Genomic DNA, 26,508 nt, shown 5'->3' with positions numbered 1-26,508 from the left:
GGGGAAAATCGGCGACACCTGGAAGGGGTGGAGACAATCACAAGGACAGGTGAAACAGATCAGGTCCTGACACTAACGGAAGGAAATGGGGACAAACATACCTAAATTTGTTCAATTGAAACTCTCGTTTGCGACTGTTGGACTAATTATTACACCCTAGATAAGCTAGATGCAGGCAAGAGTGTGCAAGGCCATACTACATGTGTCACTGTCACCTTGATTTTTTAAAAATACATTTTTACCCCTTTTCTCCTCAATTTCATGGTATCCAATTGGTAGTTACAGTTTTGTAACTACCTACTGAAATAAAGCCATGCTCATAAAAATAAAAAGGATCGTCCTCCCTCATCTTAAACGTCACTGACCACCACTGATTGAGCCACAACTGCTGTATTAATCTACTACAGTAACATAACTGCAATCTAAATATATAATACAAATCAATAGCAAAGTTACTCCCCTAAATTTAAATATTGTAACTGTTCAAGTATTTGAGCTTGTTTTCTACAATTTCTATGTGTGGTTTATTATTTGCCTTTGTTAGAAAACAGAGCCATCTTCTCTCTGAGATGCTTCTGCAACGCAGACTCTAGCATATTGTAAATTAAATTACAAGAAAGAAAGAACATGTGGATATCCTCCTCATCATCGTCAATGAAATGCCCATCCAACATCCGGTATAAAGCCAGAAGTGAAGGTATGAACTGTTTCAACATTAGATTAGTATTGGCTCCTGCTGGAGCAGAGGAACACAGCAGGGACTTGCATCCAGAAAACAAACATCCTGAAAACAAGGCACAAACACATAAATACAAATGTCCAAGGAGAGGCTGACACGTTAAGTGGCGAGCCAGATGGAAAGACCTAGTGTTCCTCCCCTGCAGGGACACAATTCCAGGAACAGTTTCTCACAGCAACTATGGATTTATTGTCAATAAAATAGCCAAAATGGCCCCTTGCTTACCGAATGAGAAACTCCAGCAGGCTCTTATCTAATTTGCCCTAACCTTCTCGTTAAACAGGCCATCCCTGGGTCACAGTAACTGGCTATTTTCAGGGAAGTGACAGTGGTGGCGGTGGCGTTCTGGGGTGACACTCGGAGGGGAGAGGAAGGGTCATGGGGAGCAGGTGTGGTAGAAGTGGCTGGGATTTAATTTGAAAGGGTCTTAATCAGATAACCTCAATGTCCAAACAGGAGCACAGGAGCCTCATTGCCAATATTTCAGCAATGTAGTGGTACTAGACTTTCTGATGAGACCAAATGAAGACAAAGTTCCCATCACCACTGATCCGTAGCAGGTTACAATCCACACCAGTGCCAAATAAATAGAGAGATTTTAAGTTCTGATAGTTGGAAGCAAGTCCCTTGAATGACATTTTACTATGTACTATTTCACCTATTGTGTTCTCAGATTAGAACAGTGTTGTGTCTTTACTATCATTAAATTGAAGACATAGTTTTATCAAAGATTCCCTGTAATTAGTATAACGTGATCAAACTAATTAATCGTGTAACTGTAGTTAACTAGGAAATAGGGGCACCAAGGAAAAATATTCAGATTACAAGGTTATAATTTCCTAATATAACCTCTCAGATATTTTAATATATGATCAATAGTCTTCTGATTAATTATTTATTTATTTTACCTCATGTTAGTCTCATTCCAAACGTCGTAAATTGTTGGTTATCTGCACGAATCCTGTCTTCACTATGAGTCATCCATACATCAATTGTCTTAAAAAATGTATTTATTACCAACTAAGTAATTCACAGAAATGCATAAACAAACAGTAAATATGGTTACATGAAATGATAGAATGTGCCCTAGTGGGCTGAACCGGCATGGCAGCTTGTTAGACAAAGGGGCAATGGGGATCGACTAAGAAGTCCCTAAAAAGTTAATTATAACAATTAAAATGCTAATCCCTTACACATGAACGCTCACTCATTCGGGAACAATTGCAATCAATATATATATTTACGCTCAGTGTGCCATCTTGATCGCTGGTGAAAAGTCTTTCTTTTGGTAGAATTTTCTGTCTCCCTCCCTCTCTCTCTCTATCTTGGTTAGAGGGGATAGTTCAAAGTGACATTCGTTATAGAATGGATGTTTCGGCGGTTGTCATTCTTCACGTTGAAAGATACCAAATTCCTATCTGCAGACTAGTAATCAATATCAAAGACTTGTTCTTATTCTGTCGGTATCGATAGTCTAAGAGTTTAACCACATGGCATGGTTAAAAGATTCTACAACCTTTAGCCATCTCGTAATTGAGGTAAGCTTGGTCTCCAACCAAGTCTACAAAAAACATGGTCTGGTGATAATTTCTCAAAGTTGAGTTTTATTCGGAATGGCAGAAAAGGGGCTGCCCCAGGATGTCTGGCCCTAACTGGGCTCAGGGGCGGTCCTCTGATTTAGTTCAAATCAAAAGGGAATTGTATTTTTCTTCATTAAACAGTCCACAATCATCTTACACCATTATACAAACAGTCATACTCACTCATTCATCTTATACAACAATTAGATGTAAACCTCATATCTGAGGCTATTATATAAACAGCGTTATGGAAAATGGTCATACCATCTCCCATGAGCTTCCCAAGTTGTGACAAACGCACCAGTTCGTAGCTGGATTCTTCACCAATCTTTTACACTTTCTCTGGAACATGACATTTGTTAGTACATCACGTACTGTGACGTGGAAGGATTTCCTTTGTCCTCTGTGAAAGTTTACCCTCTTCTCTAATACTGTGTGTCCATGAGGTCTTCTCAGGAATTTACGACCTCTGACCACAGCAGTCTGGTTGTAGAAGCAGAGAACAGGGGATGGTGCTCACTGTACTCAAAGAGGGCAACGTCATGACAACAGATAAAGGACAGGAGGCTGCGACAGTCAGAAGTGGTTTCCTCTCCCTTATCTTCGGCTATTTACACAGGCATTCTGATCTTCTTTCCACTAATTGGTCTTTTGATCAATCACATTAGATGTTTTCACATCAGAGCTTACTCAGAGCTGGTCTGATTGGTCAAAAGACCAATTAGTGATCAATAAGATCCAAAGTGGTCTACCTGTGTAAATGCAGCCGGAGATAAGGAGAGGAAACCGCTTCAGACTGTTGCCAATTACTGTGCCATGCGAAAGTATTCGGCCCCCTTGAACTTTGCGACCTTTTGCCACATTTCAGGCTTCAAACATAAAGATATAAAACTGTATTTTTTTGTGAAGAATCAACAACAAGTGGGACACAATCATGAAGTGGAACGATTTTGATTTTCACAAATCAAAAACTGAAAAATTGGGCGTGCAAAATTATTCAGCCCCCTTAAGTTAATACTTTGTAGCGCCACCTTTTGCTGTGATTACAGCTGTAAGTCGCTTGGGGTATGTCTCTATCAGTTTTGCACATCGAGAGACTGAAATTTTTTCCCATTCCTCCTTGCAAAACAGCTCGAGCTCAGTGAGGTTGGATGGAGAGCATTTGTGAACAGCAGTTTTCAGTTCTTTCCACAGATTCTCGATTGGATTCAGGTCTGGACTTTGACTTGGCCATTCTAACACCTGGATATGTTTATTTTTGAACCATTCCATTGTAGATTTTGCTTTATGTTTTAGATCATTGTCTTGTTGGAAGACAAATCTCCGTCCCAGTCTCATGTCTTTTGCAGACTCCATCAGGTTTTCTTCCAGAATGGTCCTGTATTTGGCTCCATCCATCTCCCCATCAATTTTAACCATCTTCCCTGTCCCTGCTGAAGAAAAGCAGGCCCAAACAATGATGCTGCCACCACCATGTTTGACAGTGGGGATGGTGTGTTCAGCTGTGTTGCTTTTACGCCAAACATAACGTTTTGCATTGTTGCCAAAAAGTTCAATTTTGGTTTCATCTGACCAGAGCACCTTCTTCCACATGTTTGGTGTGTCTCCCAGGTGGCTTGTGGCAAACTTTAAACAACACTTTTTATGGATATCTTTAAGAAATGTCTCCCACCTTAGCTGTAGATCTCTGCAGTTCATCCAGAGTGATCATGGGCCTCTTGGCTGCATCTCTGATCAGTCTTCTCCTTGTATGAGCTGAAAGTTTAGAGGGACGGCCAGGCCTTGGTAGATTTGCAGTGGTCTGATACTCCTTCCATTTCAATATTATCGCTTGCACAGTGCTCCTTGGGATGTTTAAAGCTTGGGAAATCTTTTTGTATCCAAATCCGGCTTTAAACTTCTTCACAACAGTATCTCGGACCTGCCTGGTGTGTTCCTTGTTCTTCATGATGCTCTCTGCGCTTTTAACGGACCTCTGAGACTATCACAGTGCAGGTGCATTTATACGGAGACTTGATTACACACAGGTGGATTGTATTTATCATCATTAGTCAGTTAGGTCAACATTAGATCATTCAGAGATCCTCACTGAACTTCTGGAGAGAGTTTACTGCACTGAAAGTAAAGGGGCTGAATAATTTGGCACGCCCAAGTTTTCAGTTTTTGATATGTTAAAAAAAGTTTGAAATATCCAATAAATGTCGTTCCACTTCATGATTGTGTCCCACTTGTTGTTGATTCTTCACAAAAAAATACAGTTTTATATCTTTATGTTTGAAGCCTGAAATGTGGCAAAAGGTCGCAAAGTTCAAGGGGGCCGAATACTTTCGCAAGGCACTGTAAAATAACCTAGTCCAGCAGATGACACTATTTCCTCAGTATTCACCAGAGTTGTGACTATTTGTATTTTTTCTTGACAGAAGGGTGAGCCAGAGACAAAATAGACAAAACACAACAGATCAATTGTGCAATATAACAGATTTATTTGCATATCAGATTTCCACTTCTTAAAGATTTCTACTTGTAACAATATTGCACTAGATAACTTTTGGGGTATCACAGTGCCATCTTAGCTGTTATAGTACAGTATCAATGGGGGACATAATATTACGAAAAACTGAAATTTGACGTGTGCAAAAATACATCGGGACTGAGATTTGATTGGTACAAAAATACATTTGTTTTATATCATCAAATGTGTCACAGAAGCAAAGAAAATGGATCATCTGTGCGCTTTCAACAAAATGTGGACAACATGATACAGGACACATCATTTACACCTAGACCACACCATCTCTACATTCGAAGACTCAATCATGGACAAGCTTACTGACACTTGTGGCTGCTTCACATGATGTATTGTTGTCTCTACCTTCTGGCCCTTTGTGCTGTTGTCTGTGCCCAACAATGTTTGCACCATGTTTGTGCTGCTACCATGTTGTGCTGCTGCCATGTTGTGTCGCTACCGTGTTGTTGTCATGTTGTGTTGCTACCATGCTGTGTTGTGTTGCTGCCATACTGTGTTGTTGTCTTAGGTCTCTCTTTATGTATTGTATCTTATGTATCTTTATTATTATGTATATATGTATCTTTATGTGTTGTGGTGTCTCTCTTGTTGTGATGTGTGTTTCGTCCAACTTTTTATTTCTCCCAGCCCACGTCCCTGCCTCTTGGTAGGCCGTCATTACAAATAAGAATTTGTTCTTAACTGAAGTGCCTAGTTAAATAAAAAATTAAATGTTATACTCATGACTACATAATTCTGGCCATTACACATTGTTCAAAATAGTTTTTTCAGCTGTGGTTCTACATCAGCATGCAAGTATTAGGCATCAGATACTGGCCAAGGTTCATTCAAGTCTAAACAGCATAGGCTACCTGACATGACAGTAATGTCAAATCAAAGCAATATTTTGCAAAATACTCAAATGCTATAGCAGTGCAAAGAAAGGAATTGGGACATAAACAAGTCTATCTGAACTCACCTAAAATCATTTCATGGTTTGTAAATTGCGACAGAGAAGGGCCACTGTGACACAATCAATATAAGTATTTTCTGAACATGTCTCAAAGTCTCATATTTGCTCACTTTGTGTGGCTGCGCCAGCCCCGTATAGTAGGAAAAACATTTTCAAAACAGAGGAAATCTGACCAGGGCAGATAAAGCCATAGCACCTCAATTCACCTTCATGGAGAGAGGAAGGTCTTGTGTCCTAGAACATCTGGATCATAGACTCCCTGGCCTTGCCCACTCCAACCCATTTGACTGGAAAGAGAAAACGTTGATTAAGAGCCATTGAAAAGTTTTTATGTATTGATCTCGTTATTTTTAAAACAGGTAGGTCCTGAATTTGGAATAGAATACTTACTGGGTACGCCAACGTGGATCTCCACAAAGCGGATGTAGTTCTGGGCTTTGACTGGCAGATCTTCCCATTTCCTACAGGCTGAGGTGTCACTCTTCCAGCCAGGCAGTTTCTCGTACTCCACTTCCACTTTCTGCAAGACGTCCATGTTAGCTGAGAAGACAGGGAGGAGACATGGGTCATACAGTCCATGGAGAAAGGTTTAGTGGAAAAAATAATCTTATAAGCCAACATAAAGCCAACAACTTCTTTCATCACATACATTTATACAGGAATATATACACTACTAAATTCAGTCAGTCTTACCTGGGAAATAGGGAATCTTTTTGCCATTGAGCTTATAAGACACTCCCACTTTGATTTCATCCATCACATCAAGGATATCAAGTTTGGTTAATGCAAACCTGTGATTGAAAAACAAGGAAAAAATGTAGCATGTATCTCTCCTCTCCAGCCCCCCCCACCCCCCACATAAGATCCAGTAGGTGGCAATGTGGCCCAAATTTTCAATAAAGGTAACAGGACTGCACAACATTCGGGGCAGGGCAGACCCTGCAGCGACACTCACGCAGTGAAGCCGTTGATCATGTTGGCGTAACGCAGGATGACCAGATCCAGCCAACCACAGCGTCTCTTCCTCCCTGTGGTCACGCCCACCTCATGGCCCCGCGTCTGCAGCAGCTCTCCAACCTCCTGTAAGGACAGATGACAGCAGAGAAGCAAGTCTGAGCAATCAGACATTCAACTACTCTATTCTGTGTAGTCTTGACTACTTTGCGTTTGAATTCTGACATTATGTTCTTCACTCTATAGCTCCTCTTACTTGCATTAGTGTATCATGTTTGGGGTTTGACTCACATTGAGTTGTTCTGTAGGGAACGCCCCGATGCCCACTCTAGTGGTGTAGGCCTTCACCACCCCATACACATCACCAATGTTCAGAGGGGGGATTCCCAGTCCGGTACATACACCACCCACGGTACAGTTTGATGATGTCACAAATGGGTAGGTTCCTGGGAGACGAGAGCAACATTCTAAAGGGATGCATTTCTGATAGCCTCCTGGATGAGCACCAGACCATTTGCTAGCAAACTGTGTGGGGGAATGTCTTCCTTTAAAACGTCCTATTTCATTATAATGACTATTGTATATGTGGTTGTGTCAACAGGTGTAACCAAGGACTGTGTCGACCCAAATAGTTGTTGAGCCTATCTTAAGAAACCAAACACAAACCCATTCTAAGGAAACATACCATGCCTATGAACAAACTATTATATTTTAGTAATTTAGCAGACACTCTTATCCAGAGCGACTAACTGTAGTGAGTACCATGACTCTTGGGCTAACAGTGCTTACTCATATTCATGCGTCTATAACCGTCTCATACAGTCAGCCATAGGGGAGTATAGAATTCCCTTACCAAAGTCAATGTCAAGCAGGGCAGCGTTCGCTCCCTCCACCAGAATCTTCTTAGGGGGTCCATTAATAGCATCGTACATGAAATAGACACCGTCTCGCACCATGGGTCTTATCCGCTCAGCATACTCCTATATGATTAGACAGGATGCAAGATTTGATTTGTTCCTACTGTATGAATAGATGGATCATGAGAGCAGAGCTACTGTAATTCTCATCTGCTTCTCCGATGCTAAATTTAGACCTCACCCCATGACTGAGAGGATTTCATGGTTATTATGGGTTGATGATGATGAGTTATGAGTGTGTCCACTCTGTTACAATTCTGACATACTTTTTCTACTATCTGAGGGGTATTTACCCCATCGACATGTCAACACAAACACAAACAAACACATAAAAAATGCACACTTCATGAAATCCACCTTTAATTTCTTCAGTTGACCGTCAACATCTACCTCCAGTGTGGGGAACATGGCCTGGTACTGCTGGGCAAGGTTCTTGAACCTAGAACCAAGCCACCATCAGAAGAACATGAATATACTGTAGCAATATGTCCATAATAAATGTTCCCATTGTCCAGAGAGCCAAATGCCAAACTGGCACTCCCCATAACCCTCAGCCTCTGTGAGTGAAGGTGAGACTTACCTCATAGAAAAGTCTTTGAAATCAGCTAGAAGGTCACAGATACGCAGCCCCGTACGTGATGCTTTGCTTGAGTAGGTTGGTCCGATGCCTTTCTTTGTGGTTCCAATACTGTATGAAGTAAATTATGAATTACAACACTATATTTGAGGAATATAAGCATTTCAACACTACAGGAATTATGATTCTTATAAAACAATTCATCTGGTAACACTTTACTTAAAGCATGCAGGTAATGCTTAACAACATGTTACAAGCATCGCATGCTTTTATACTGTATCACGATTTATGACACGTTTTACAATGCATTCTAAATGCATCGTAATGCATTACACCTGCAGGCTTTAGTAAAGTGTTGTTTGAGTCCTACAGGAAAAAAAGGTGTAATTTCCAGTTCTTACTTTTTCCCTTCCTGCGCTTGTCTCTGTACCTCCTGGAGCCCGTCAACTGCCTGGTGGAAGTCAAACACTGTCCAAAGGGTACACAGGTTATTTCCCACCACGGATACAAACATATGCCTGTCATCAGCAGAACATGCCATCGGAACATGTGAGCAACATGTAAGAGTATGGGATACATGTCTCTCCCATGTCCTAAAATTATCTGCAACAACTGTTAACCAGCACTGTAAAAAGTATTCTTAAAATCATCTCACCACATCTCACAGCTGGTGATCAATGTCAAACTGTTGTCACAACACAAACTATATTAAATATTGCATTGCCATATTGTTACAAAACCTACAGTAACTGTAAAAAGTGCATAACATAAATCGATCAGCAATTGGTTGGTAGACAATCAGCAATAATCAATTATATCCTATCACACCACATCTGTTACTCTCAACAAACAACTGTGTTTGTTGTATCTGTTTTTAGCACTATCTGAACTATATGTCCTTTGCCCTCTCCTCTAAATGCAGCTGTTTTCCAATAAGAGTGTTAGTTACCAATGTGGGCCCTGTCTGAGATTATCAGTCTCTTCTCCCAGTCTTTAAGGCCTGTGGGATGGAAACATAAAATAGTTAGGAAAAATCACTCTGTTCTCTCATTTGCTGTTCCTTTCTAAATGGATTATCAACATGCACATTCTAAGACAAACTATAGGCTAATTACACTACTTAATGTTGATATCAAAATCTTCCCACCTTTCTTTTCATTTTTTTCAGCTTCTTCAAACAAGCCTGGCAGATGAATGACCACACCATTGCCTGCAGAGACAGAAGGGATTATCTGTGTAAGAATACACAGTGGGCTATGGTTGGATGGTAGGCCTACAACTGGCAAACCAAAGAGCCGAGTGACTGGTCAGTGCAAGCTGCTGAAGACAAGGAATAGGGATGTACACACCGATCACGGAAAGAGCTTTGGAGTTGATGATCCCGCTGGGTAGGAGGTGGAAGTCATATTCCTTCCCATCCACCACCACCGTGTGACCTGCGTTGTTACCGCCCTGTGGCCAGAGAACAAGAAGAACAGAGAGGGCACTCAGGAATGTGATAACTGTATGGGTTAGTTTATCCCATCCAACAATTATCCACTGTCTGTAGATACACAAGACTGGTTGGTCACACTATAACATGCCTGCGGGGTGCCTGGGGAAATACAGTAGGTCTTCCCACATCAAACTAACCCACAATCTGCAGTACTAGAGTAGGGGCTATTTTAGCAGCAGCAGAGATCGGGGCAGTATGCCCTTCTGATGTATCCATGATTCCCCAGGCACGTAACTCCTCCTTATCCCCTGGGCCTGGCAGGCACGCTAGAGAAAGAGGGGCATCCCAAATGGACACCCTCTTATCTGTGCAACCAGGGACAAATGGATCCTTAGCAGTAAACTAGTGACAAGCCCAAACTCTTCCTTAGCACAAAGGATACAGTTCACTATTTTATTTTGCTTGTTGAATGATGCATAGGTGGAGACAGAAATGAGCCCATTTGAAGAATCTTTGAGGACTTTAAGTGTTACCTATAAGGACATTTTATCATTGTCCTAAAAGTAATGTGTATGTTGTTACTTCCAGTATCTCCTCTGCAGCTTCATTTCACTCCTGTCCCTCTGCAGGAACCTTTCTTACATCTCCACCAGTGGGACCACAGATTTATCAAATCAAATCTAATTGTATTTGTCACATGTGCCGAATACAACAGATGTAGACCTTACCGTGAAATGTTTACTTACAAGCCCTTAACCAACAATGCAGTTCAAGAAATAGAGTTAAGAAATAATAATATATATTTTTTAAAGTAACACAATAAAAAAACAATAAGAAGGCTATATACAGGGGGTGCCGGTACCGAGTCAATGTAAAGGTTAGTTGAGGTAATTTGTACATACAGGTAGGGGTAAAGTGACTATACATAGACAATAAACAGCAAGTAGCAGCAGTATAAAAACAAAGGGGGTGGAGTGGGTCAAAGCAAATAGTCCAATGCAAATAGTCCAGGTGGCCATTTGATTAATTGTTCAGCAGTCTTATGGATTGGGGGTAGAAGCTGTTGAGAAGCCTTTTGGACCTAGACTTGGCATTCCGGTACCGCTTGCCGTGCGGTAGTGGAGAGAACAGTCTATGACTTGGCACTACCTATTATATAGGTCCTGGATTGCAGGAGGCTTGGCCCCAGTGATGTACTGGGCCGTACGCACTACCCTCTGTAGCACCTTACAGTCGGATGAGGAGCAGGTGCCATACCAGGCGGTGATGTAACTGGTCAGGATGCTCTCGATGGTGCATCTGTATAACTTTTTGAGGATCTGGGGACCCATGCCAAATCTTTTCAGTCTCCTGAGGTGGAAAAGGTGTTGTTGTTCCCTCTTCACCACTGTCTTGGTGTGTTTGGACCATTCTAGTTTGTTGGTGGACACCAAGGAAGTTTAAACTCTCAACCCACACCACTCCAGCCCCGTCAATGTTAATGAGGGTCTGTTCGGCCCTCCTTTTCCTGTAATCCACAATCAGTTCCTTTGTCTTGCTCACATTGAGGGAGAGGTTGTTGTCCTGGCATCACACTGCCAGGTCTCTGACCTCCTCCCTATAAGCTGTCTCATCGTTGTCGGTGATCAGGCCTACCACTGTTGTGTCATCAGCAAACTTAATGATGGTGTTGGAGTCATGCCTGGCCACGCAGTCGTGGGTGAACAGGGAGTACAGGAAGGGACTAAGCACGCACCCCTGAGGGGCCCCATTGTTGAAGATCAGCGTGTCAGATGTGTTGTTGCCTACCCTTACCACCTGGGGGCGGCCCGTCAGGAAGTCCAGGATCCAGTTGCAGAGGGAGGTGTTTAGGGAGGTGAAGATGGTGCTGGCTATAGATAAAACTGGCGAGTGTAGAGAGTATAGGGATGTTGTTATCCACGTCTGCACCAATGATATTAGGATGAAACAGTCAGAGGTCCCAAGCGCAACATAGCTTCAGCGTGTAAATCAGCTAGAAAGATGTGTCGACATCAAGTCATTGTCTCTGGCCCCCTCCCAGTTAGGGGGAGTGATGAGCTCTACAGCAGAGTCTCACAATGCAATCGCTGGTTGAAAACTGTTTTCTGCCCCTCCCAAAAGATAGAATTTGAAGATAATTGGCCCTCTTTCTGGGACTCACCCACAAACAGGACCAAGCCTGGCCTGTTGAGGAGTGATGGACTCCAGCTGGAGGGATGCTCTCATCTTATTTACGAACATAGACAGTGCTCTAACTCCCCTAGATCCACAATGAAATAGGGTGCAGGCCAGGCAGCAGGATGTTAGCCAGCCTGCCAGTTTAGTGGTGCCTGCCACTAGCACAGTCAGTGTAGTCAGCTCAGCTATCCCCGTTGAGACTGTGTCTGTGCCTCGATCTAGGTTGGGCAAAACTAAACATGGCGGTAATCGCCTTAGCAATCACACTGGAATAAAGACCTTCTCCATTCCTGCCATTATTGGAAGAGATTGTGATATCTCACATCTCAAACTAGGGCTACTTAATGTTAGATCCCTCACTTCCAAGGCAGTTATAGTCAATGAACTAATCACTGATCATAATCTTGATGTGATTGGCCTGACTGAAACATGGCTTAAGCCTGATTTACTGTGTTAAAAGAGGCCTCACCTCCTGGTTACACTAGTGACCATATACCCCGCGCAGAACATTTATGATAGCAAAAAAAATACTTTTCATCTTTTGAGCTTCAAGTCATAAAATCTATGCAGCCTACTCAATCACTTTTTATAGCTACTGTTTACAGGCCTCCTGGGCCGTATACAGCGTTCCTCACTGAGTTCCCTGAACTCCTATCGGACCTTGTAGTCATGGCAGATAATATTCACATTTTGGTGACTTTAATATTCACATGGAAAAGTGAACACAGACCCACTCCAAAAGGCTTTCAGTGCCATCACCGACTCAGTGGGTTTTGTCCAACATGTCTCCGGACCTACTCACTGCCACAGTCATATTCTGGACCTAGTTTTGTTCCGTGGAATAAATGTTGTGGATGTTAATGTTTTTCCTCATAATCCTGGACTATCGGACCAGCATTTTATTATGTTTGCAATCAGAACAAATAATCTGCTCAGACCCCAACCAAGGATCATCAAAAGTCGTACTATAAATTCTGGGAGAACCCAAAGATTCCTAGATGCCCTTCCAGACTCCCTCCACCTACCCAAGGATGTCAGAGTACAAAAATCAGCTAACCCCCTAACTGAGGAACTCAATTTAACCTTGCGCAATACCCTAGATGCAGTCGCACCCCTAAAAACAAAAACATTTATCATAAGAAACTATCTCCCTGGTATACAGAAAATATCCGAGCTCTGAAGCAAGCTTCCAGAAAATTGGAACGGAAATGGCGCTACACCAAACTGGAAGTCTCCCGACTAGCTTGGAAAGACATTACCGTGCAATATCGAAGAGACCTCACTGCTGTTGCGCAGCAACTCACTGTCTTCCTGAAGACAAACAATGTATACGAAACGCTTCAGTCTGGTTTTAGACCCCATCATAGCACTGAGACTGCACTTGTGAAAGTGGTAAAGGACCTTTTAATGGCATCAGACCGAGGCTCTGCATCTGTCCTCGTGCTCCTAGACCTTAGTGCTGCTTTTGATACCATCGATCACCACATTCTTTTGGAGAGATTGGAAACCCAAATTGGTCTAAACGGACAAGTTCTGGCCTGGTTTAGATCTTATCTGTCGGAAAGATATCAGTTTGTCTCTGTGGATGGTTTGTCCTCTGACAAATCAACTGTACATTTTGGTGTTCCTCAAGGCTCTGTTTTAGGACCACTATTGCTTTCACTATATATTTTACCTCTTGGGGATGTCATTCGGAAACATAATGTTAACTTTCACTGCTATGCGGATGACACACAGCTGTACATTTCGATGAAACATGGTGAAGCCCCAAATTTCCCTCCCTGTAAGCCTGTGTTTCAGACATAAGGAAGTGGATGTCGGCAAATGTTGTACTTTTAAACTTTGACAAAACAGAGATGCTAGTTCTAGGTCCCAAGAAACAAAGAGATTTTCTGTTGAATCTGAAAATTAATATTGATGGTTGTACAGTCATCTCAAATAAAACTGTGAAGGACCTTGGCGTTACTCTGGACCCTGGTCTCTCTTTTGACTAACGCATCAAGACTGTTTCAAGGACAGCTTTTTTACATCTACGTAACATTGCAAAAATCAGAAACTTTCTGTCCAAAAATGATGCAGAAAAATTAATCCATGCTTTTGTCACTTCTAGGTTAGACTACTGCAATGCTCTACTTTCCGGCTACCTGGATAAAGCACTAAATACACTTCAGTTAGTGCTAAACACGGCTGCTAGAATCTTGACTATAACCACAAAATTTGATCAAAGTACTCCAGTGCTAGCCTCTCTACACTGGCTTCCTGTTAAGGGAAGGGCTGATTTCAAGGTTTTTCTGCTAACCTACAAAGCATTACATGGGCTTGCTCCTACCTATCTTTCTGATTTGGTCCTGCCGTACATACCTACACGTAGGGTCACAAGACACAGGCCTCCTGAACCTGGCCAGTTCCCCTCTCTCCACTGGGATTCTCTGCTTCAAACCCTATTACAGGAGCTGAGTGACTGGCTTACTGGTGCTCTTCCATGCCATCCCTAGGAGGGGTACGTCACTTGAGTGGGTTGAGTCACTGACGTGGTCTGCCTGTCCGGGTTGGTGCCACCCCTTGGGTTGTGCATTGGGGGAGATCTTCGTGGGCTATACTCGGCCTTGTCTCAGGATAGTAAGTTGGTGGTTGAAGAGATCCCTCTAGTGGTGTGGGGGCTGTGCTTTGGCAAAGTAGGTGGGGTTATATCCTGCCTGTTTGGCCTTGTCCGGGGGTATGCTCCAGTTTCAACTGTTCTGCCTGCAGCTATGGAACCCTGACCTGTTCACCGGACATGCTACCTGTCCCAGACCTGCTGTTTTCAACTCTCTAGAGACAGCAGGAGCGGTAGAAATACTCTGAATGATACACTATTAAAAGCCAACTGACATTTACTCTTGAGGTGCTGACCTGTTGCACCCTCTACAACCACTGTGATTATTATTATTTACCCTCATCTAATGAATATTTAGACATCTTGGTCATGTTCTGTTAAAATTCCCGGCACAGTCAGAAGAGGACTGGCCACCACTCATAGCCTGGTTCCTCTCTAGGTTCCTTCCTAGGTTCTGGCCTTTCTAGGGAGTTTTTCCTAGCCACCGTGCTCCTACACCTGCATTGCTTGCTGTTTGGGGTTTTAGGCTGGGTTTCTGTACAGCACCTTGTGACATCAGCTGATGTAAAAAGGGCTTTATAAATACATTTTATTGACGGACAATTATTCAAACAATCATCTTTATTCAACATCGATTAGTTATTGCAATAATGAAACCATCGACCACACACTCTAAGTTGTGTTACCGAGAGCTTCTCTAAAAATGAAAAACAGACATCTTATGTAGGACACTAAGAATGTTTAGTTCCATCCTTCTCAGGCAGATCAAAAACATCATAAGCCACTTTGGGTTCATCCTGTCATTGGTGTTGTTCTAACCCCCAACCCTGGCTTAATTTCCCTGATGCCAGGATGTCTAGGACCCTTTGTTCCAGTCCATCTCTATCCCAGTTAGAACCACCCCACATCCTTTCCATGGAATACATCTCCCCAGTGCACCACTGGTCACAGAAAGGAATGTGGCTGTAAAGTTTTATAGCCCTCTAGTAAAATCAATTTCCTCAATGCACAGACTATCTGCAGGAAGCTAGTGGACACCATAAAAACTCAGCCTTACTCTTAGTTAAATATATAATTGTTTACCATTAATATCAAACAAATCAAGTAAGTATGTAATTTTTCCCTGACACCCCGCAGCCTTGTGAATGTTGACCTGTTTAAAGGTCTTGCTCACATCGGCTACGGAGAGCGTGATCACACAGTCGTCCGGAACAGCTGGTGCTCTCATGCATGCTTCAGTGTTGCTTACCTCGAAGCAAGCATAAAAAGCTTTTAGTTAGTCTGGTAGGCTTGCGTCACTGGGCAGCTCTTGGCTGGGTTTACCAATACCAGTCTCAATCCCTTCCTTCCTCAATGCCAAAGAGGAAACTAAACATGCAAATGCTAACACTTTTTATTGCCAATCACATAAATAAACATTAAGACATCTCTGTCATCAGCAGAAGCTTCATATAGATTGACCCTGCCATATTTCTAAGGTTACTTTCTAACAAATCAACCAGTGTTGATTTGTCAGTCAAAAGACCAGAATGTCCTGATCCAAATATTTTTACTGTAGCACTGAAAATGAATACAGAGTGAACAATATGAAGCAAGAATCAAATAATTAATCTAGAAAAAATAGTTACAGTATACAATATCCGTAAGACATGCAAACAAAAGTTTGGAGATAAAACACCATTTTGACATATTCAATAAGGAAGATTTTATTTCAGAAGAATGTAAAATTTGGAACCTTGAGGGTTTAGCACGTTTGTCATAGTTCAGTGACGTATCTTTACTTTGCCCAAATTCCTCTTTGATTACATTATGCACTAAAACAGGCTTATCTTCACAGAAGCAGTCCTCAGAATGATAGTCGGAGTGACCTTGGGACCTTAGGACACTGCTGCCCATTGTCACTGCCCAACACTCTCAATTTGGATAATTGAACACCACTCTTAAAAAATGCCATGGTTTTCTTTATTGGATTGAGAATATTTCGGCCTCCATCTTTTGGAGGTCTGTATCGACAGTGCCGACAAGAACATACACAAAATAAACGGTTCTCTCTAACTTCCTGTATTGTGTTATCACTGGAAAAAGTGCTCACTTGATGTCCCAAGCATCTCAAGAAAATCCAGATAAATTTGGATGAAAATGGAATTCCAGGGGGAAAGACAGTATTTTTCTGTTGCAGTACCTCTTTAGTGACCAAATGTAAAAAATGCTAAAGCTTCTAAAATTGATTCTTGATTTTAACATATTTTATATCAAACATGCCATGATTAGTGAATGCCATGCTAGTCGACATGACAACCTATGTCTCTGTCACTTAACTATGACATCGAGGAAGTTTCCCTCTGGTGACATCAGTGTTATAATTAGGAGAGATAGTGTCTATTCAGTCCACCATGGTGGGTCTAGAGTTGCATAAAGGAATGTAGACCTATTGTAAGCTGTTTCCCAGGATACACTGAAATAAATGGGTGCAAACTGTGAGAGGCTTGAGATCCATTCACTGAAGGACAGGCTAACAGGGGTCTAAAAATGGTTCAAATTCTTCAAATAGTTAGATGGCTAGGCTCAACTCGCACTGTTACATTTATTGGTTGCAATATATTTTCAGCAGCTTTTCCAATAAATCTGTAATATGTCCCCTTCCGTAAATCACAGTTGGTTAGTCTACCACTACACTGATGACCTACGCTGTTGCGCGCCTCAATGCGCATTGACATTTATCAGGCCATATGACTGAAGGGAATGCGGCATGCCACTGACATCGCTGAGACCTTTACCACTCGGGCTGTCTGGAACAAAGTATAGCACACTGTGGCACTGGTCTCCGCGAGCCCATACTGTAATAGAGCTTGCATAGATACGCTAGGCACGTCAACACGAGCTCCAAACTTCTGTTGAGCCGGGTTCTTATTACAACATAACGGAATGTGCTTTTATTTATAAACGCAGTGTCTTTCAACCCAACATTCTACGGTGCCGTGCTGAAATAGTGAATGCCTTAGTATGTTTTCTTTCATGCGCCTGGAAACAAAGTCAACTATTGCGCTATGACCCCTGACTGCACAATTAATCAATATATACATTTTGCACAATGGCACATACTGTACACTGTGTGACATTTCTCACATAAATAAATATACTAAGGCACTTGCAAGATAACCGGTGCATACAGCAATTTGGGTCAAAATAAAAAAATATGCGCCTTTGCGCATATTATCTTGCAAGTGCAACTTCTCCAAAATAAACAAATGCAAATATTACAAAGAACAAATAAGAAAAAAAGAGTGCGTTTTAATCTTATTTCCTCACCTGGCATCTGCAAATGATGTCCGACTCTGTCGCCAACAAGTCGACCACTTTTCCCTTCCCTTCATCGCCCCATTGTGCACCAAGTACAACTGTCAACTTGTTCCCTGTGTCGTTACGGGGTCGCTTAACCCCTGCTCCTGGGTTTGTGTAACAAGCTTTGTGAGACATGTTTTGCCTACACTAGTGCACCGATCGCAGTAGAAACGACAACCCGAAGGCCTATGTGATGGGAAAAATACCCCCTCAAGTCTGAGTCCGGTGTAACCAAATACGGGTTATCCGCCTGTTGATGTAGAGACACGTGCACGATAGACTACACATGATCTCGTGTCTATTTTTACCGTCAGCCCCTTATCACTCAGTTTCAAGAGTTAGGCTACCACCAAAGCGAGAGCCAATGAGAAATCATATAGTGTAGCCGTGTTTTTGTGTGCATTTTCAATGAATCATTCTCCAAGTCTCGTTCGGATGATACTACGTGCGCACTGTGTTGGACCAATGTACCCTAAATGCAATACTTTTAACTGTGAACATACTGTCCCTATTACACATAAATATAGGACAACCTAATTTGGTGTGGTTAAAAGCAAAATGTATAATTGTATTGTATTTTCATAATAGCCTACATTACATTTCTGATTATCCAATCTATTTGCAATGCAGATAATTGTGCTTGTGTGAATGCAAAGAGTGTAAAAAAAGAAACAATAACTGGTACCATGTCTGAAAACAGGTGAGATTTTTATGGTCAATATGTAATACTTAATTGATCATGAACCAATATTCCTACTATGACTGTAAGCTAAATTGGCCCTGTATTTGTCAAATGAAATGACAGCGGCTGTATCAACAAGTCCACATAACATGTTATACATAGAAATGTTGACTTTCTTAAAATAATGTATCATTTTTCAATGAAACTGTGTCCAATACATTGAAGGTCCATGATGAAAGTATAAAGTGCAAAATGGTCCCATCATCATGATGAAGTGGTTGGTTGCCAAGCGGTTTCTGTGATATCATTGCCACATTACCTTTTATTGATGTAGTAAATAATACAAAGACCCCTCTATATGGGTGTAATAAGGCAGGTCTCCATTTGAAAAACAAACCTAGGTTCGCTAGGTAGGCCTACTCCTTTTGAAAACAGTGAGAAAAACATGGCTGACATAGATATTTGTAAGTACAGTATAAAAATGTATATTATGCCATAGAATTTGTTTGGCAGAGCTAAAACAGAGCACTGGAAGATGGAGTCAAAGTTCATTGCTTCTTTTTGCCTTTGGGCTCATCCTTCTTTTTGCGTCCACCTAGAAATAGAGATAAAAGATCAGTGCTGTCCCATACACAACACAGCTATACCATTTAATTTGCCCTACAAGAGGAGACAGTTGATAACCTTTGCTCCCTGTGATGATTGTCCAGTCTTCTGTCACCTAAGTTAAAGTTATGCCTCACTAACATTTTTTAATTTTAAAAAAGGTCCTGTTTTATCAATTGCTGTGCTGAACAATGGACAGTTCATTATCTGTCAAATGACCGTAGCTAAAAGTTGTGTATTCATATTTCTTTTTGCAATTAAGACGCTACAATACATTTACAACAGGCCTATGTAAAAATACATACATCCTAATGATACAGTGCCTTTGAAAACTATTCCGACCCCTTGACTTGTTCCACATTTTGTTACGTTACAGCCTTATTCAAAAATGTATTTAATAAAAAATGTACTCACTATGAACCCTAATGACAAAAGCAAAAACAGGTTTGTAGAAATGTTTGCAAATGTATTAAAAATAACAAAATCAGAAATACCTTATTTACATAATTATTCAGACCCTCTTATGAGACTCAAAATTGAGCTCAGGAGCATCCTGTGGACTCCAATCAAGTTGTAGAAACATCTCAAGGTCAAAAGATGTTTCTACAACTTGGAGTCCACCTGTGTTGAATTCAATTGATTGGACCTTATTTGGAAAGGCACACACCGGTCTATATAAAAACGTCCTACAGTTGGCAGTGCATGTCAGAGCAATAATCAAGCCATGAGGTCAAAGGAATTGTCCGTAGAGCTCAGAGATAAGATTGTCAAGGCACAGATCTGGGGAAAGGTACCAAAACCTTTCTGCAGCATCGAAAATGTCTCCAAGAACATAGTGACCTCCATCATTCTTAACTGCAAGAAGTTTGGAACCACCAGGACTCTTCCTAGAGCTGACTGCCTGGCCAAACTGAGCAATTGGGGGAGAAGGGCCTTGATCAGGGAGGTGATCATGAACCCGATGGTCATTCTGACAGAGCTCCAGAGTTCCTCTGTGGAGATGGAAAACCCTTTCTGAAGGACAACCATCTCTGCAGCACTCCACCAATCAGGCCTTTATGGTAGTGGCCAGACAGAAGCCACTGAAAGACAGAAGCCATCAGTGAAAGGCACGACAGCCCACTTGGAGTTTGCCAAAAGGCATCTAAAGTCTTAGACCATGAGAAACAGTATTTTATGGTCTGATGAAAACAAGGTTGAACTCTTTGGCCTGAATGCAAAGTATCACGTCTGGAGGAAACCTGGCACCCTCCCTACGATGAAGCACGGTGGTGGCAGTATCATGCTGTGGGGATGTTTTTCAGCGGCAGGGACTGGGAGACTAGTCAGGATTGAGGAAAATATGAAAGTAGCAAAGTACAGAAAGATCCTTGATGAAAACCTGCTCAGGGCCTCTGACTTGGGCAAAGGTTAACCCTCTAACAGGACAACGACCCCAAAACGCACAGCCAGGACAATGCAAGAGTGGCTTTGGGAAAAGTCTCTGAATGTCCTTGAGTAGCCCAGCCAAAGCCGGACTTGAACCAGATCGAACATCTCTGGAAAGACCTGAAAATATCTGTGCAGCGACACTCCCCATTCAACTTGACAGAGCTTGAGGGGATCTGCAGAATATTTATTTTTTAAATGGGAGAAACACCCCAAATACAGGTGTGCCAAGCTCATACCCAAGAACACTTTAAAACTGTAATCGCTGGCAAAGGTGCTTCAAAGTACTGAGTCAAGGGCCTGAATACTTATGCAAATGTGATATTTCAGTTTATTTTTAATACATGTGCAGAAATGTAAAAAAAAAAAAAAAACTGTTTTGCTTTGTCATTATTGGATAGTGTGGGTAGATTGAAGTGAAATAAACACTTGAATCAATTTTAGAATAAGGCTGTAACGTAACGTGGAAAAAGTCAAGGGGTCTAAATACATTCTGAATGCACTTTATATACATAACTTCATTAGCAGGACACTAAAGTTCATTATCCCTCTGAAGACTTTAGTAGGTAAAACCTGTGAACTGGAAAAACTTGGTAGAGGGAAAGTACACATTATGGTGCTCATGTGAGTTTCAGACCAATCCTTCAGACCAATGCACACTTCCCTTTTTCGCCATGGTTTTTACACCGGAAGGTGATTATACAACATAATACTGCAAAACAAAGCAATAACAGTAAAGTGAAAGTACACAATAATGACAAATGGCAAGAAAAATGATGTAGTTATTAGTCATTATTTAATAGTAAGAGGGAAGTGAAAAAAACAAAACAAAAACTTGAGCCAATATGGAGTAAACTAGAAAAATGTTCCCTGATCTTTTTTAACAAGACAATTGAGAAAGCTCCCGGAAAACACATACAAAAAAAAAAAAAAAAAGAAATCAACATTTATACTACATTACCTGTAAATAATACTGAGTTATTTAAGCAATAATGCCAGAGGTGGTGTGGTATATGGCCAATATACCACAGCTAAGGGCTGTTCTTTTGCGCGACATGGAGTGCCTGTACACAGCCTTTAGCCGTGGTATATTGGCTAGATCACAAACCCGAGTTGCCTTATTGCTATTTTAAAACTGGTTACCAATGTAATTAGAGCAGTAAAAATAATTGTTTTGTCATACCCGTGGTATATGGTCTGATATACCTCGGCTGTCAGCCAATCAGCATTCAGAGCTCAAACCTCCCAGTTTGAAATACAAAATATATCACAATCAAAACGTACATCAGATACAGTAAATGTTGTACGTACAATTCAGGGATGGCCACAGTTGCTCTTGAAGAGCTACAGGGTTATTGCAGGCTCTCTTGTTCAAGCCTTATCGCATGCATTTGTACCGTAGGGATGGCGTGCATCTGACAGATGAGTTCCCCCCCTGCACTCCTCGCAACAAGGGGGAGAGAGGCCTTCTCAAAGTTTGCCTTCACCCCCACCACCAGTAGTTTCTTAGCCCCCAAAGAGGAACAAGGCTGTGGTGCTCTTGAGCATACTGCACGAAATAGCTGAGATCAGTGATCGTGAGGACAGGAAGCCAGCCATCATCCTGGACTACAACCACAACGAAGGAGGCTTGGACAACATGGACAAGGTGATTGGAACTTACAGCTGCAGGAGGATGACTGCCCGCTGGCCCCTGGTTATCTTCCATAACATCATTGAAATGTCCTCATACAATGCTTTAGTGATAAGCAGAACAAGGTGTTCTTGGAGCAACTGGGAAAGGCACTGGTAACCCTATTAATTCAAAGGGAGCATCTCCCCCACACAGCAGCCACTGCAGCGCTTGTGAAAGCTGTTCAGGGGGCTGAATCTTGTCCTGATCCACTTGAGGCTGCAGCTGGGGCAGGCAAAAAGGAAGAGATGCCAATTGTGTCTTCCAAAGAATGAATGTAAAACAAATACAGGTGCTGCACATGTGAGAAATACATCTGAGAAAGTCCATGCACACTGTCCTACATGTGCTAATTAGAGTTGTGTTTGTATCTTATTCTTATTGTTTATACACCTTGTGGGTGGGGGCAATGGTTAATTTTTTGGGGAAGAAGACTAGTATTTGAATTCCTCATTGTACAGAATATATCGCTATGTTGCAAAAAAAGTTCAAGACTCAATGTTTCCCTTCCATAAAATGCATTAGAAACTACTTTAGGATATACAAGTGCTATCTCTTGCTAAAAAAAAATAGTTTACACACTTATGCAGTACCTCTAGCAATAATAATAATCCTCTACTTTAGTGAAAACAATGACAGGTGTGTTGTAATAAAAAAAATTAGTGTTGTCCACAGATTAAAATGCAGTCTTTCTGCATTGTGAAGAAGGAAAACCCAAATATTCAAAGTTTTTGATGAATGACAGGTTGTTTCTTCATGCAAAATAGATTTGGGCTTTAAAATTAAATTAAGCCGTTTTATATTAGCGGTTTGGTGAAGGCGGGTAATTCTTGACCCTTAGGACAAGGGGAGTACACAGAATGTTAAGACTACACAAGGGTTAAGAGACACCTAATAAATGAAAATGACAGAATGGTAAAAAAAAAATTTTAAAAAAAAAAAACTCCGGTAGGCTAACCCAGGACCTTCAAAATCACATTATGCTACGAACTCCGTTATAAATACGTCAAGTTGACATCATTTTAAATGGTTTGATGATAGCACGTGTTCGTTCCATTATTTTTTTTGTTCATTCACTCACTGAACGAATGTTTATTTCTCTTGATTGGTATTTATTTTATTTTTTTTAATAATCACAAACATTGGTGTTGAAAACAGTTTCGTTTTATCACAGTTAATCAAGTTAGCAAGCATGGCGTTCTCTTTTGACTGCGCAAGCAAACAACAATTATTATGTTGTTGTTTTATCTGTGTGCTTCGTTTGCAATTGCACCCTTGCTTCTTTTTACTTGCGGGAACACAAAAAGTAACTTGACACTGTATTGAATTATAATTACACGAAGATAGTTGCAGTGACAGAGAGAGCGTATGGAATTAATACTTAAGGTAAGGGATATAATTTGCTCTGCATCTTCCAACAGCAACAAGTCTGTTCTGGTGCATGATTGTATTAGCAGCGTGGCAGTTTTCCCAGTTTGGTGTATGTAACTGGCTATAATAGCAACCAAGGACGTTCGCTAGCTTATTTGTGCTCTGATTACACGCAAGTGTCCAGGTCAGCAGTTTACACAGATGACTTCAGCCATATAAAAAAAACCTTCCATTACAAAACATACCAAAGCTAGATACCTTCCTTTTGCTTCTCATGCAACTGGTGTAGCTAGCTGCTACTGTTGCGAAGCAACGGAGTAGCATCCGGTTTTAGAACTGAGATTTAGCTGAAAGGATGTTAGCATTTTCAGAAATACTACAAAAGCAAGCACATCATTGGTTTATAGTGGGCAGAAATGTGCACGTGAGAGTGGTAAATTGAGAGTGTAATAAAAACGTAACTTATTCAGTCCAAATGGATCTAAATGGTTACTTTATGGACGCTGTTTCCCAATTTTAATCCGACATCAAAAATTGAAGATGCATTTGGGCAAAAACATTGTCTGACTAGTCTCCCAGTCCCTGCTCCGGAAAAACATCCACACAGCATGCTGCCACCATGCTTCACAGTTGGGATAGTGCCAGGAAGCGTGGCATTCAGGCCAAAAAGAGTTCAATATTGGTTGTCAGACCAGAGAATATTGTTTCTCATGGTCAGTGTCCTTTAGGCAAACAAAGCGGGCTGTTATGTGCCTTTTACTGGGGAGTGGCTACTGTTTGGCCACTCTACCATAAAGGCCTGATTTGTGGAGTGCTGCAGAGATGGTTTTCCATCTGGAAGGTTCTCCCATCTCCAGAGGAACTCTGTCGTCAAGAGTGACCATCGGGTTCTTAGTCACCTCCCCGACGAAGGCCCTTCTCCCCAGATTGCTCAGCTCTAGGAAGAGTATTGGTGGTTCCAAACTTCTTCCATTTAAGAATGATGAGGCCACTGTGTTCTTGGGGAATTCCAAGCTGCATAAATGTTGAGGTACCCTTCCCCAGATCTGTGCCTCAACACAATCCTGTCTCGGAGCTCTACGGACAATTCCTTCTACCTCATGGCTTGGTTTTTGCTCTGACATGCACTATATAGACAGGTGTGTGCCTTTTCAAATGTCAAATCAATTGAATTGACCACAGGTGGACTGCAATCAAGTTGAAGAGCCATTTGAGCTCAATTTCAAGTCTCATAGCAAATGGTCTGAATACTTATGTAAATAAGGTATCGGTTTTTATTTTGAATACATTTGCAAAAATGTTTTTGCTTTGTCATTATGGGGTATTGTGTAGATTGATTAAAAATATTTAATACATTTTAGAATAAGGCTGTAACGTAACAAAAATGTGGAAAAAGTCAAGGCGTCTGAATACTAACCGTCCTCGTTGGTTAATATACTGTGAGACATAGGATACTGCACTTCTTCAGGTCCCGTTGACAGGATAGTCTCGAACTGAGCTTAGTTTGTTCTCCAGAGATTGTACATTCACCAATAGAACAGAGGGTAGAGGCGGTTTATTTAATCAAGGTGCCCCCAAGGTGCCCCGGCTTTTCCACTTCAGAGCGTTGGGGATTAGGGCCTGGTCCCGGGTGAGCAGTATGTCCTGCACGGATGAGGCATTGAAGTAGAATTCTTCATCCAGTTCGAGGTTAATGATCGCTTCTGGACATCAGAACAGCTATTTTCAGTCAAAGGAAACATTATGTAAAAAAAAATATGTCAGCGCAAAACAAACACACTAAATAGCATAATTTGGTCAAGAGCCTGTAAAACGGCCGCTATACATCCCAGCGCCATTCTCAACTTTGGTCAGCTCATAACTCCTCTATGTGATGTGGGGGCTGTGCTTTGGCAAAGTGGGTGGGGTTATATCCTTCCTGTTTGGCCCTGTCCGGAGGTGTCCTCAGATGGGGCCAGTGTCTCCTGACCCCTCCTGTCTCAGCCTCCAGTATTTATGCTGCAGTAGTTTGTGTCGGGGGGCTAGGGTCAGTTTGTTATATCTGGAGTACTTCTCCTGTCCTATTCGGTGTCCTGTGTGAATCTAAGTGTGCGTTCTCTAATTCTCTCTCTGAGGACCTGAGCCCTAGGACCATGCCTCAGGACTACCTGACATGACTCCTTGCTGTCCCCAGTCCACCTGGCCGTGCTGCTGCTCCAGTTAACTGTTCTGCCTTATTATTATTGGACCATGCTGGTCATTTATGAACATCTTGGCCATGTTCTGTTATAAATCTTCACCCGGCCCCCCACATAACCTAGGAAGAAACCTAGAGAGGAACCAGGCTTTGGCCTTTCTAGGGCGTTTTTCCTAGCCACTGTGCTTCTACACCTGCATTGCTTGCTGTTAGGGGTTTTAGGCTGGGTTTCTGTACAGCACTTTGAGATATCAGCTGATGTACGAAGGGCTATATAAATACATTTGATTTGATAAAATAATGAAGATCGGGTACATGGTCAGAAGGATAGCTATATATATATATATATCAAACTGGGAAAGAGTCTTAGGTAAACAACCCAAATATTAATTGGAAGTTGGGTGAACTACCGTTCTGTGGTGTGGGGAAATGAATCAACAAGTGAGAAAGCTTCAGATTGCTGCTTTCTTCTGTGCAAGGCGGTGATATGATTATTCTGTTGTAGTCATGCAATGTTCTTAAGTGGTCAGCAATCAACAAGATAAAGTGAGCACCCTTTTTTTATTATGGCCAAAATCTATTCACTGCAGGATTCAGTTGATAAGAGACATTCAGTCAATACAAAGAATGGGATATCGACCATCCATGTCTTACACCAGCAAAGAAGTAAAACATTTAGATTCAAAGCGAAAAGAAGAAAATACAAATTGAGAAACCATAAATCTTTCAATAAATCATTTCAGGAATACTTTAGAACCACTAGGAAATAGGATTGT

General features: G+C 41.6%; 2 protein-coding genes across 3 annotated transcripts in view; both read right to left on the bottom strand.

Annotated features, from left to right (window-relative positions):
• Positions 1-4,780: 4,780 nt before the first annotated feature.
• Positions 4,781-18,224, bottom strand: LOC110522301 (adenylosuccinate synthetase isozyme 1 B). 2 transcript variants are annotated; one of them, XM_036975885.2, is made up of 14 exons: positions 17,765-18,224; positions 9,596-9,698; positions 9,394-9,456; positions 9,196-9,246; positions 8,648-8,714; positions 8,250-8,357; positions 8,027-8,108; positions 7,606-7,732; positions 7,044-7,198; positions 6,754-6,878; positions 6,492-6,589; positions 6,189-6,338; positions 6,005-6,085; positions 4,781-5,536 (listed from the first exon to the last, which is right to left on the bottom strand). In XM_036975885.2, exons 1-13 carry the CDS (start codon positions 17,930-17,932, stop codon positions 6,033-6,035), a joined length of 1,350 nt encoding a protein of 449 aa, XP_036831780.1. In that variant the 5' UTR covers positions 17,933-18,224; the 3' UTR covers positions 4,781-5,536; positions 6,005-6,032. The 2 variants fall into 2 exon arrangements, with proteins under 2 accessions (XP_036831780.1, XP_021456268.1); XM_021600593.3 differs by having other exon boundaries at positions 4,781-6,085.
• A 548-nt stretch (positions 18,225-18,772) lies between these two features.
• The window catches only part of LOC149984125 (inverted formin-2-like), a 15,142-nt gene continuing 7,406 nt past the window's right edge, over positions 18,773-26,508 (bottom strand). The window contains exon 18 of the mRNA XM_090232918.1: positions 18,773-19,074. Coding sequence (XP_090089044.1) covers positions 19,021-19,074 — 54 coding nt within the window. The 3' untranslated portion in view covers positions 18,773-19,020. The remainder of the gene's footprint in view (positions 19,075-26,508) is intronic.

The sequence above is a fragment of the Oncorhynchus mykiss genome, chromosome 4, assembly GCF_057628025.1.
Source record: "Oncorhynchus mykiss isolate SJ-2025 chromosome 4, ASM5762802v1, whole genome shotgun sequence".
NCBI lineage: Eukaryota > Metazoa > Chordata > Actinopteri > Salmoniformes > Salmonidae > Oncorhynchus > Oncorhynchus mykiss.
Note: the sequence above shows the minus strand (reverse complement) of the source record. Positions and strands in the feature narration are given on the sequence as shown.